Raw genomic sequence first — 13,962 nt, 5'->3', positions numbered from 1 at the left:
TTTTATTCATACAGGGTTAATGCTAGGACCATGATAAAAACTTGCTTGTTTTTTTAAATTTATGTATGTTCCTGAGACAGCTGTTGATTTTATTGAAAGCTTTTGATGGTTTTGATGTCACTTTTACATTTACTTTGCTATACTTTATATAATCTCATGGCATAATTCTTGAATATCCGTTTGGACCTTCAGTGTTCTTTTCTTCTTTTTGGCAATTTCATTCGGTATTCATTCAAATCAGTAAAAGTATAAAATGGGTATTGTGTATTGTTCATCTCATAAGAAGTTTCATCCAATTTGAATTACTATTTATATTTCTATAATTGCTGTAAGAATTCAATGTTTTTTTTTTATCTTGAGGAAACTATTAGGAATGGAAAACTATATACCATTTGGAAAATATTAGTAATGGTTATTCTAAAGTAAAGGAACTTGATAAGGGGTAGCATTTATATCTTAACTGTTTTTATAATGTTTGTGTAATAAGGGAGTGAATTCTGAATACTATATTGATCTTTGGCATCTAACTGCTGAGGAAAATGTCCTCATTAGATAAATTAGACTTTGAAAAGTTAAACAGATACTGTTCAACAAAAGAAGACATGTCGGATGAACAATCTAGACCATTTAACAAATCATTCAAGAACCAAGAAATCTGGTTGTTTTAGCTGGGGAAGTAGCTTATTTCCAGTTGATATTTCACACATATCCTTGGAATGGATTACTCTCTCTATGCCGGTATTAGGGAACTTCGTGTATCTTCTTAAGGGCAACATTCTTTGCAATTGGGTATCGGAACCCCCTAAATTGGATTTAATGAGAATGTTTGGTCTAAAATTACTCTTTTTAAGACTACAGTATTTGAGAAGGAGTTCCACCTCCTTTGACAAAGCCACCAAAGTTTGCTCTTAATTTGATATCTTGAATCTTTTTAGGCATTTTGCAACGAGGTATTATGACTTCATTTTGAATATGTTTTTGTGTTGCAGTCATGCAAAGAAGTAAGGAAGACTAAGTTGGTTATGCTTTGCTTTTAATTATGTTAACAGAAACCCAAATGCTGTTGTGAAATATATTAGTCCCACTTTCTTTTTAGCCTTAAGACCATCTCTTATTTGGTTAATATTCTCATAATTTATAATTCAGTTGTGCACACGCAAATCAGATATTTCTAAAGTTTCAAGTTTTGCCATTTACATTTCTGTTCAAAGCTATTTTCAGTTAGTCTGGTAGATTTCTCAAATCACTTAGATAATCTCACCACATTTTTTACTTAGAGAAAATAATTAATTTGTAATTAAATTTATGTCTGATATTCAACCAATTCTGGGCATGTCATTGATTGAAAATTACAGCTCCATTTTTGGACAGTGACTTATGTACAGTACTCTTTACTTACATCCAATGCTACTTAAAATACTGTAGCTACTTTACGAAGCACATGCATGAAGCTACCTTTTATGAGGTGGTTATAGTTATGCCTGATATATTGTTATGAATAGAATTATGGTGTTTTTATTTGTACTTATCACTCTAAAATTTTACAAGTGGCTAGTGCTAGGTAATTGTCAATTGCTCTGTTATTCAGTTTTTGAACATTTCTTTCCATTTTCCTATCCTAGTAGTGTTCCAAAGTGAAGAGTTGAATTTTTTCCCCTTCTATATTCCTATCATTTAAGCCCTTGTCTTGTCAAATCCTCTTAGAGCAGTTCTTTCCATATCCATTGTTTTCAAAGCTGATCTAAAGCCTATTATCTAGGTTGAGCCAAGTAATAAGAAATTCAGAATAATACAATCAATTATTAACTTTATTTTGTACTGCATATTCTCGGTTATGTAAATACTGTGAATTGATGCCATCAGTATGAATAATGCATCCAAAGAATTTTCTAATCTAATTATTCAGTAACCTTTAAGCATACAGGCTTATAATCAACTGCCTTTTAGAACAGTCAAACAGAAGGTAATACAGTATTGTAGCTTATAGCTTAACTAATTCTACCATTATGTGTACTATATTTATTTGGAGATAAGATAGGGGCGGATCAGGTACAGTGAAAGGCATTGTTAAAGGCATCTGGCTTAGTTTCATCAATTGAAAAGGTCTCAGGCTGATGATAAGCAAGCTTTTGATTGTCCTGTAGTCTAGGAGATAAGATTTTGTATTGGTTCCAAGCATTTTGAGCAATGGAGGCATTACAGGGCTAAGTGCAGACAATGTGGCACCTTTAGCGGCCAGGCCTTAGGGACCTGTGATTTCACATGGTCACTTCTGTTGACTGTGACGTCTTCTCGGAAGCTGAATAAAATAGAGTGGAATCAGATTTTTCTTCCAAACAATCTGGAATTTTTCCAAATTACTTAATATTGATTGCAGTTGGACTGTTTACATAATTGTCAAGTAATCAAGTTGTCTGTACAATTTTTCTTTTAGTGTGTTTTGAATTTGAGTAGGTGGAACTGGACATTGTTTTTTATCATGATATTGCCAAGCCATTCATTCTACCAAAACCTCAAACTGTGTGATGTTTGAGAATATGGATGCGTTATTTAGTGCACTTCCAGGGTTAATGTGTTAGATATATATATATATCTTTCCTAGACCATCTTTTTACCTCAAACCATCTTATTTTTTATTGTTGACATATTAGAGCTTAAAATAATATTTGTGACTTGTGAGTCCATTACAATTATAACTTTTTATTCAGAGTAGAGTCTAAGGATGAAAATTATTTTTTTTTCCCTTGGGTCTTGAATGGTTAAAAATCCTACCCCAAAAAGTTAAGTGTTCCTATGAATTGCCAAAATTTTACTGCTAAGAGCAGGCAAGCTTGAGTGCAATAGTAACTTTAAATGAGTACACCTGGGGTGATTTAAGAGCAGATAGGTTGAGTGTAATAGTAACTTTAATCTAGTAGGGCCACAGTTACCAATGAGTAGGGTATATTGTTATAGGAAGATCGAAGAGAAATTTGTTCTTCATATCCCATAGCTTGAGGAATGGAGTTTCTAAGTAGAGTCCATTAGTTGTAAGTAAGCAACTAGCCACCATCCTAATCTCTTATCTGTGCAGCCATAAGTGCTTGAACAAATTCCAACCGCTGAGCGTGCTTCAAGATGCGGTGTTAAATACTCATAATTTTAACAGAATCATAGTGAAGATTATACAAGTGGTGATGTAAGTACATAACATAAAGGGTAGAAAAGAAACAAAGATTTGTTTTTAATGTAATTCACGTCTTCCAGTCCTTTTTTCTTATGGCCTTCCAGGTTCCAGCACTGGGTCCAAAAATCCAGGTTCCATAAATTCAGTTTGTAGATAGGAAAAAAGAGGAGACAGGGGATTACCCACTCCAACTCCAATTATTAATAGAGATCTCCTGCTACACTTGAGTTGAAAAGAAACTATATGGTATACTATACCTTGACTATAGTCCATTTCTTTTATCGAGACAGATTTGCACCGACTCGCAGCGGTGCCCTTTTAGCTCGGAAAAGTTTCCTGATCGCTGATTGGTTAGAATTATCTCGTCCAACCAATCAGCGATCAGGAAACTTTTCCGAGCTAAAAGGGCACCGCTGTGAGTCGGTGCAATCTGCATCGCTAAAAGAAATTGACTATAGGTATTGTGGTACATGTGAAAATAAGTAATATATATGTTATGGAAAACAATTATTGTTGAATGAAGTGTTTCTTTAAAGTTCAAGTTATAAGGAACGGTTAAGGAATAAACATTTATTTCGTCAATTTTGCATTCTTCATATTCATAGTTTGGGGAAATAATTAATTTTTCATGGATAAACGATAGTTAAACATTATTAGTGTTGCTACACATTTTGGATATCATTATAGCCTTTAGGTTTAAACCTATAATTTTTTATCTTTTCAGTTAACCATTGTGAATGGTTGATAGATATTCAAGTGTTGGGGAAAGATAGTGATAAAAGATTGTGAGAGTACACATACAAATATACAGTCAAAGAAAGAGACTTGGAAATTTTTACATTTTTATGGATGGAAGTTTGTCTGATTTCTAGTTTTTTTAACAAAGTTGTACCTGTGTTAGAAAGTGCCCATTTTTTGTACCTTTAAATTACTAAGCAAAACACTGATATGCAATGTGTGATTTTATTCTAAAGTTAACTTTTCTCTCATGAATCCCATTTTATCTTTTTTGATGAACTGTTTGGTTTTGCCAAAGATAAGAAAAGTGACATAAATTAGACCCATATTCTGGCCTGGAGAGGCAGAAAATCTGGATTTAATTTACTGATGTCTGTGTTTCACATGTAATTTCAGAGAATTATGGTGTTTAAATCCTAAGTTTTTTTTTTTTTTTGTAGTGCCAATTTAGGAATACTGTAATGGATTTAGTACTGTCCTGCTTCATGAATACAGTAGTTATTTCTCTTTCTTGTGATAATTTAATTTAGATGATGCTTTTTCTCTTCCTCAGGACATAGATGTACGAGCCGGGGGAGGCCAGACAACCACCGTTGGTCAGATGGTGCGACACATGCTCTCCAAGCTTGACTGGTACTCCACACTTTTCCCTCGCATCCCTGTGCCCATTCAGAAAGATTTAGAGAAGAAGCTGGCGGATCGTTTGGCCAGTAAACCACAGAATCCGCCCGTGGGAGCGTATGCAGCACAGGGGAAAGGTGACCGATATGGAACTGGAGGTGGAGGTGAAGAACAAACAAGGTCAGTGAATTTTTTTGTTAATGAATGTGTTTATTCTTACGCTAAGTAATTCTTTCTCTTTCTTATTAAGTAATTCCAGAAATTTAAGTGAATCCAAGATTTATTTAGGATACTGTATTTGCAGGATATTTTACTGTGGTTGGAGAATACTAGAACATTGTTATAATTAGGTTTTGATGGTGATATAATTGCTTAATTAATTGTGACTAATATTAATCTTACAAGGACATTTTAGTTGATATTATTAGTAGACAGTATTGGGAACAAATTTTACCCTAGGAAATTGCATTAGATACGTCAGTTACTTTTCAATTTACTTTTAGTTTCTTCTAATTTTCTTTCTTTCTCCCACAGGGATGTTTCTCTGATTCTTAGCAATGTGACAATAACTCTTGCTTAAAACCCTTGGAAGTGCTTATTACTGAAAGGTACAAATTAACTCTAAGTAAAGTTGCAGAACTATGTATGTTCCTACGTGTTTACAAACATTTCGTTCTTTAAAATAGGGATTGTCTTCAGCGCAACTGTACTAGACATTGAACTTCCTAACAAGGCTGTTAACAACAGGCGAGTAGCCCCACACACTCACCTGTCAAATGGTCTTCACTGTTGTCCTTTGCCGCAATGAGTATGGACATGCCGTTGGTACCTAATCAAAGGCTTTGATCCTTTACTTTTCAGAAGTGAATGCTGGCTGTTGGTAGTGGATATTAAGCAAGAGATTCATACTTGCTAGTGAAAGGGTGGCTTGGAATTGTGTCAGCAGGTTTTTCTGGCTTGGTTGTGTATGGCGTCGTCCTAGTGATCGCTGCACCCCAACAGAGCTTGGAAGCTCTTCTCCATTTGTTGCGTAGACTTCCAACAATTAGTTTTACCTAAGTAATGCCGTGGCCCTTTATATCCTTTGAGGGGGCTGGTAGGTAAGGCTACCTCGCCCATAGTGTCACCAGTGCCAGTGTCTCTGGTGGTTGACTCGTGTGATTTCATGTGCGGATGCGGTAGTGAAACCAATGGCAGAGACCTTAATTGTAATATCCCCCTTTGGTCCCCAAACCCAAAAGGACTGTTAAGGATGACTCCCCTTTAAGTATGCCAGTGTTTGTGGAAAAGCAGGCTGCAGCACAAGTTGGTGTCGTTACCAATGTTGGACGTAAGCTGGCTCCAGGCCCTGAGTAATCAGTGTGTTACCCAGGTGCCTGATGTCACACCAACCCTTATACCCATGTTTCTAAGGCTTGTACCCCCCTCCTGCTCTTTGCCTGTGATGCCAGTTCCTGTGTATGTGTTGCAAGCCCCAGTTAGTGTGCCTATCAATTCCCCGTGTGGTAGTGTTCCCCAGTGTTGGTGCCTGTTGGAGCAACCATTGTGGTTCCCTTCCTCTTGGGGGAGCTTCATTGTCAATGGTCGCACAAACCTTGACTTCTCTGCATTTAAAGCCTGAGGTGTGGGTTGGTAAGGTGAAGAAACATCTTATTTCCATTCCTCTTCATATTCCTCTTCCTCGTCCTCCTCTTTTACTCCCGAGTTTGATTCTTACACTCATTCTTAAAGAAGTAGTAGAAGGGGCACAGGAAGGCTATTTGTAACCATAAGGAGAGGGTTCCTTATGACAATATCTCTTTCTGAGGGGTTGAACTGCACCAGAGTGGTTCCATGTAATGAACCCTTGCTTCATCCAGCCAGGACTTTGGAGAAGTACAAGAGTCTTGTATTGTCTGGTGGAAAGGCAGTGACCTTCTTAGCACACCAGTCACTGAACCAGTGGGCTAACTTGGTTTTGAAGAGGAGGAATGCTTTGGTGTCCTGATTATAAAAACAAGTTGGTTCAGAAGTAGTTTTGACACTCCATAACACGTCTGTGTAGGCGGCTGTCACATTCCGAGGAGTCACATGCACATGATAGTGGAGAACTGTTTTGTAGTATGTCGTGATCCAGTGCGCACACTCCCTCAATGGTCCGACCCTTTGAATGGATCTGTGGCCGTACCTGTGGGATCATGTGTAAGGAAGGCTTCAGTGGCTTTTCCTAGACCCTGATCAGGACCGCCTGAAGCTGCCTCCATCAAAAGGGAGCCCGTGCATGCACCATCCTTTTGAGCTACCCAACCTAGTCCCTCCAGGAAGTGGTTGGCTGGAAAAGGGAAGAGAGAGTAATACACAAATGACAGCAACTCCCCTTTCCTGCTTTCTCGAGCAGGTGAATGACTGTCTGTCCATTGGGCAACCTGGCAGACATGGTGCCAAGGTATGGGTAGTGATTGTGGTGGTTTTTTATTACCTTTTTTGGCTGGGGGCCGCTCTCCTCCCCATCTCGACCGATCCTCTAATATCAGCAAAAGTTGACAGAGGTGGAAGTTATGTTGAAAAAGAACGAGTTCAAAGAGGTTTAAGACATGTCTCCGGCCTTCTACAGTCAGTTTAGGATGGAAACAATAAGTTTTTTCCTGATTTCCATCAGAGAAGAAAACTTCATGCTTTCAGTGGATCTGAAGGATGCATACTAAAAAGTACCCATTCATCAGTCCTGTTGGAAATACCTCCACTCTGTGGTACAGTGTACCAATTCAAGATTCTGCACTTTAAACTATGTACTGCTCCCAAGGTGTTCAACCTGGTAGCAGCTTGGGTCCATTTACAAGGGATATATACGTTGATGTGTTTTGACTATTGTATTGACTTGTCTAATCTCATAACTCAGAAAAGGCTGAAGTACTTTCAAGTTGGTACCACAACTTGTCCACCCTGTGCTGACAGTTTTTATTTTGGTTAACTTTCCTTACTGGAAAAGCTAGTACTTTATGGGTGCCTTCATCAGAGATCCCTTAAATGCTGTTTGAAGGGTCACTGGTTATCCACCCGGGGTCACCGAAACCTCCCTACTCTAGTGGGATAGGAGGCTTGGGACAATCTTATCTGGTGGCTGAATGAGGAAAACCTCACCGGGGGAATCTCTCTCGACTCTCCACCTCCAGACACGTAAATGTTCTCAGATGTGTCGACTGACTTGGTCATCTCAGGAGTGTGGTCAGAAGAGAAGCATCTGCACATCGTCCTAGAAGAGCACGCAACCATTTCGAGAACATTTGAGGAGGCACTTGGTAGTGTTGAGCGATGACATCACTGTAGTAGCCTACGTCAGTAGGTAAGGGACATTCTCTATTTTAAAGAACTCAGATTGGTGTAGTTAGGAAAAATACAAATGACATATTTGTTACATTTTTACTATGAAGCGCTCTCAAAGGGTACTCTCAATGTTCCAGTATGTTTGGGTTAGTTTTCTTATCTTTGATGGGCTCTTTGTGGCTAATCCTGTCCATGGTCGTCAGTTGGTCATATAATGTAATTTTTACCACTTTATCTCCATGAATATTTAACTACCTGATAGTGCACTTATTGTTATACAGTGTCTTGTTATTCATACTAAGGTAAATGTTTTAAAGTAGTTTTAAATGATGATTGTAATTGTGAGTGGTAAGTTAAATTCTAGTCTTCAGTATCTCCACTTTCATTCTCTATTAACTTTGGAGAGATTGTGAGAAATATCCCAGTGAAGAAAAAAATAGAAATATTTATCAGTTATTAAAAAAAGTAACTACCACATCTGCTACATCCTTCATTAAATAGCATTATGATTATTATTATTTTAAGGTAATTAGACCACTTGAAGTCAGATAAAGCTGATTTAACTGCAAGTTTATACTATTGTGCCACCTGAGCGGTGTTCCTAACAATAGAGAATGTCTGATGATAACTTTAGTATCTATGGCTTGGTTGAGGTGCCAAAATGTTGCTCTGTCCTGAACCAAGTAACTTTTCTGTTTTCTTTACACACAAATGTTGATATTGAGGCTTGTAAGTTTGACTGGCTGTAATGCTATTTAGAATTTTGATGTACAATATTTCACTACTATTTTGAGTAAATCATTACCTCATTCAATGTGGAGAATCTCTTCATTAATATTCATGTTGCTCAAGGAGATTGTAGGGATGATCTTGTATTTGGTTTGCGGTAATAACTTTACCCATAACCTTGAACTCTAAGAAACCTACCTCATTAAGTGTGCTGCTTAATATACGCAATGGAACATGGCTAGTTCTCTCATAGTAGCCAACAGTGCACCCAGATTTTTGAGACTGTGGTGAGGGCAGCTATGGGTTTATCCCAGTACCATCTTATTTAGTTTTTACATGGCTAAAGACTGGAAGAGTGTTCAGCTCACGTGAAAAAGCCAGCAGTTATAGTTGTTAAATTTTTTGTTTCTCAGGACCTTCTCAGCTTCATCACTGCATTTACAAAGCCCAACAACCTTTTATCTTTAAAGAAATCTATTTAATACACAACATTGTCATTATAATAGAAAGGGAACAGTTGTTGTTTTAATGTATGTTTTCAAAGATAATATTTTTACTGTGTAGAAATACAATTTAATTTCTCAACCTTAGGGTCTATCCTTGAATTGGATGCCTTCACTCTTACATGGGGATAACATCAACGTAACCTTACAAATACCTCTCAATTCATCTACAAATGGAGCTGCTATGTACAAATATTACTGCCATGATCTAAGTTGTTTCCTTACATAACAAAAACTATTGAATGTACCTGAAAATTATCGATATATGATTCCTCAACCAGCATCAGCTGGAATTCATTGATAGCTGCACATCCTGGAGCTGTGCTGTATTCTCACTTCACTCAAGAATACTCAATCCTCTGCATAACTTTGCAGAGACAGCCCAGTACCAAATAAGCAAGATAGAAATAGCCTACTTGGACTATTCCTTTGTTCCTCTCAGTACACCTGACTGGTAGTATGGTTTTTGATCAAATCTAATGTAAGGATTCCACTCCAAGTATCAATAGGATTAGCAATAATGAAAATAATAAATCTTTAGTGGTTCCCCACTGTTTACACTGTGTGGCATACCGAAGACAGTAATAAAGGTTCTTCCATCCTGTGTCCAATCCCACATAGCTCTGCAACTTTTTAAAACAATTTTGCTCCAATTTTTACACTTATTAGATTTTATTCAAGTGAGCTCAGTTACAGCCCAAGTATAAGATTCAATGTTTTTTGTTTTTCAAAGTACTTGATACTATTTAACAATAACTTGGATAGATTTAGCCAATGTGAGTTAAATTTTGAATTCTCTTTGTTTCAGCCGAGTGGATAGGGAATATGCACCAAGAGACCATGAACATGACAAGGATCGCCAAAAAAATAGAGACAGGGATTATGAGCGGGACAGAGGGAGAGAAAAAGAGAAAAGTTATGACAAAGAAAGAGACAGGGAACCTGAAAGAAAGCGAGAAAAATCACGTGAACGATCCAGAGATTTTCCCAGGGAACGGAATGGAGATTATGATCGTCACAGAGACCGCCACAGGGAACGAGACAGGGATTACGATCGCCATAGGAACAGGGACAAGGAGAGGAGGAGAAGTAAGAGTCGAAGGTAGGTGTTAAGAGTTTAATTTTTCTTATTATACGAGTGCAGCACACTCCAGAAGTTTATTCTAAGGATCCATCATCGTTGTTAATCATTCTTTCAATTTGATATAAAATCTTTTTCTCATTAATTAAGATGAACAGAACCTCTAATCAAATCAATCTTTAAATACAGGAGAACCATATATTTACGTTTAGTGTCCCTCGAGCAATACAGCATACTGCTGTGTTTCTTAGTTTATCTTTATTAATCCCAGTCACACTCCTTTTTGTCTTTAATATTTGTTGATTTCAAAGAGTCTGGAGATAAAGGTTAGAAAGATCATGGTTTTAATGAGCAGAGGTGAACAGGTAGTGAAGAATAAAGATGTGTTAGACTTACCATGAATATCAATGCTCAGTGTATGCATAGTACTAGTAGTTGTTGTAGTTGTTCAATGTGTCTAAATCTTAAATTTTCACCTTTCAAGAGTAATTCTTTTTAGTACAGTAATCTATAAGAGCCCAGTAATGATATCATGGTCTTATTGAGATCTAGTATTTTTTATGACGATTTTGCAAGTAATAATCATCTCTAAATTGGATGATCATTGTAAAAATAACAACTTTTGATTGAAAAACTTTGCTTATCTTTTACATAAAGTAAGGGGATATGCCCACTATTTCGTTATTTGAATAGAATGGAAGCCATGTTTGGAAATTGTATCGTAACCAGTATCATTCTTTTCAATCGTCCCCTACAGTATTTTCAGTTAACATTTAACCTCAGCATTTTATTTTTCTAATTTGAGCAGTAATGTTGAAACATTTTTTTGTCTTTACAGTTTAACCCATCTTGTTTATCAATACATTTCTTAATTGTCCTCTTTAGGTAACCTAATATAAGGTTACCAGTGGTTGGGATGTAATATCAGTCCGAAGTTTATAAGTGCTGTAACAGTATGTTACCAAGTACTGTAGCTGATAATTCTCGCTCTCTCTCTCTCTCTCTCTCTCTCTCTCTCTCTCTCTCTCTCTCTCTCTCTCTCTCTCTCTCTCTCTCTCTGGCTAGTGGTGTTTAATGAGATGGTTATACTGTACTTAATTTTTCCTGTCAATAATAGTATTTATAGTACATGATATATTTGTAATATATTTTATATTTTACAAAGTTTTGTTAATGTTGTCATATGAAGTTTGATTCTTATTGTAAGTTTTCCTTATTATCAACTCCAAAATTCAGTTGGCTTTGAAATAACCACATACAAATAAATTATAAAAAAGCATGTGATACTGTACCTCATGTATCAGGCACTGGTTCCTAAGTGCCAGAATTACTAAATTATTGAATAAATAACCTGAAAATTATTTGAATTTTGATATTTGCTAATTTATTTTGAATTGACACACTATGTATAAGTTACTAATATGATATCTGATTGTGTATTACAAGATTAGTAGATTACTTTTTTCCATTTTAGGTCATCCAAGGAAGTTGAGAAATTGGACTCTGGTACCGTTGAATTAAATAAAACGTAAGATTTTTAAGAATTTATACTTGATCAATAAAAAGTGAAATTTTAAAGAGTTTATACACGACCTTGCTTTCTTTTTCCAGCCGTGAAAGGAAGCATCGCCACCATGGCGACAGACATGTTGATGACAGAGCCCATAGAGATTTTGCCGATTTACTTGAACGTGAGAAACATCGCATTAAGAAAGAAAGGAAACGAGATACCAGGTAATTTTTATTTTCTTTTTCACAGAAGCTGCAAACTTTATATTTGATTTTAATTGAATTCTAAAGAATTAACTATACAGTTCAAGCTGTTTCTCTGATCTTGAAGACAACAAACTACTGTATTCATAAAATATCTATTCTACATTAAAAGTATGAATTTGACATTATCATAAGCAATCTTCCTTTGATATTAGTCTCATATCATTTATTTAATGAGTGACTTTCAAGAGCTCTGAAAATTATTTAACTTTTGTTGTGAAACATACCTTTGTGCCCTTGAATACTGTTATTTAACTTTAAATTTATAATGATAGTACTTATAAAATTTATTTAGTAGTAAGTAAATTTTGTATGGAGTGATCATTGCAAGTTACCCAATATTATTGAATGTTCAAGTGATTTCTATATTCATGAATTATTGATTTTTACACTAAAGTCTTCCTAATCCGAGGAAACACAGACCGAATATGTCAATAATATGGATTTTCCAAATAGACCGAATATGTCAATAATATGGATTTTCCAAATATAGGTTATGTTGGCATCAACAATCATAGCCGAAGATATATGTTAAGTTAGTTTATCCCTTTAAGTGTACTTCTATGCATGGAAAAACTAATGAATACTAATTATTTCTCTGAACCTCCGAAGTGTTTACAATATATTGCTTTAGTCTGTAAGTTTGGAATGTTGACATTACCCCTTGAAATTTAAAAAAATTCCTGTTTTTTTTTTTCTCCTTTCAATATACTATTATCAGCTTGGAATTTAGGCATTAATACCCATTTAAAATTTTAAAAATCCTATTTCTTTCCTTGCAATATACTAATGCCTTTAGTAAGGGCATGTGATTTACCGGCGTCTTTACAACAATAACATTCTGTGCATGCCGTAACACTTCAGTATATAAGTAGACATAGAACTACGATGTGTGCTCCACAGCTCTAGATATCCAGTTTTTTGTCTGGTTTTATACTTATTTTAGTGATTTTAAGATGTCTTCTTCAGATATGGTAGTAATTATTGTTGTACTGCTGTGCACAAGAATTATTTTTGGTGGTTATGATACGCATTCTCTGTGTCTCGTATCGGGGACAAATTTTAAATGTAGAGAAGCTTGTGATTAGTGTACAGGCATCATTGTTCCTCTCTGAGAAATATGTTTCATAATCAGATTAAAGTTTTGAAGCAAAAAAAAAAAAAAAAAAAAAAGAAAGAAAGAAATCTGGAGAACATTAGGTTACTTGTTTATGTAGGGAATGATGATGTCACTCCAGCCTTTGCTACAACATAACAAGTTTACTTTTGATATTCATGAGCTTATTAAGAGTTTAACACATTAGCTGTTGTGGAAGCTCAGATAGCCGTTGGGTATTCAGGGAAATATTTCAGGCCTGACCTACCCTGTTTTAAACCCTAGTCTAACATAAGTGGTAGCTAATGGTTCTGTTGCACCATTCAGTAAACGTTTTGATGATACACCGCTCATCTCGGATTTAAGATAATTTTGTAGAGCCTCAAATTCTATATTTACTCTAGACCCTTTTGCTGCAAAATCCTTGTACTCCATTTCTAGCAACTCCTGGACATCTAGAATTGCAAGGCAAAATATCAAGGTGGTAGTCTGGATCATTATATCTCTGCTCTTGGTAAATCAAGTGCCTCTAAAGCGACTGCTTATCCCTTGTGTGGCGAAATGGTATTCTGGACATCATATCACTTGATGAAAGAAGAGCCCTATAACAAACTTTTTTATAATATCTTTGGCAAAGTAAATCAGGAGTAGGTTGGCCAGGTCGCCAGCCACCTGTTGAGATACTACCGCTTGAGGGTTATGGCATCCTTGGACTGGCCAGACAGTACTACATTGGATCCTTCTCTCTCGTTACGGTTCACTTTTCATTTGCCTACACAAATACTGAATAGTCTAGCCTATTCTTTACAGATTCTCATCAGTCTTCATACACCTGACAACACTAAAATTACCAAACAATTCTTCTTCACCCAAGGGGTTAACTACTGCTCTTTAATTGTTCAGTGGTTACTTTCCTCTTGGTAAGGGTAGAAGAGATTCTTTAGCTATGGTA

The 13,962-nt window shown here is 36.1% G+C and overlaps 1 protein-coding gene across 2 annotated transcripts in view; it reads left to right on the top strand.

Annotated features, from left to right (window-relative positions):
• Positions 1-13,962, top strand: part of LOC137643933 (pre-mRNA-splicing factor 38B-like) — a 53,095-nt gene that overhangs the window by 18,360 nt on the left and 20,773 nt on the right. Inside the window, exons 6-9 of one of the 2 annotated variants that reach the window (XM_068376699.1) lie at positions 4,458-4,705; positions 9,869-10,162; positions 11,616-11,669; positions 11,753-11,875. In XM_068376699.1, coding sequence (XP_068232800.1) covers positions 4,458-4,705; positions 9,869-10,162; positions 11,616-11,669; positions 11,753-11,875 — 719 coding nt within the window. The remainder of the gene's footprint in view (positions 1-4,457; positions 4,706-9,868; positions 10,163-11,615; positions 11,670-11,752; positions 11,876-13,962) is intronic. The other variant, XM_068376701.1, reaches the window with a different exon arrangement.

This window comes from Palaemon carinicauda, chromosome 7 (genome assembly GCF_036898095.1).
Source record: "Palaemon carinicauda isolate YSFRI2023 chromosome 7, ASM3689809v2, whole genome shotgun sequence".
Lineage (NCBI taxonomy): Eukaryota > Metazoa > Arthropoda > Malacostraca > Decapoda > Palaemonidae > Palaemon > Palaemon carinicauda.
The sequence above is the reverse complement of the archived record's forward strand: the minus strand, read 5'-3'. Positions and strand labels throughout refer to the sequence as shown.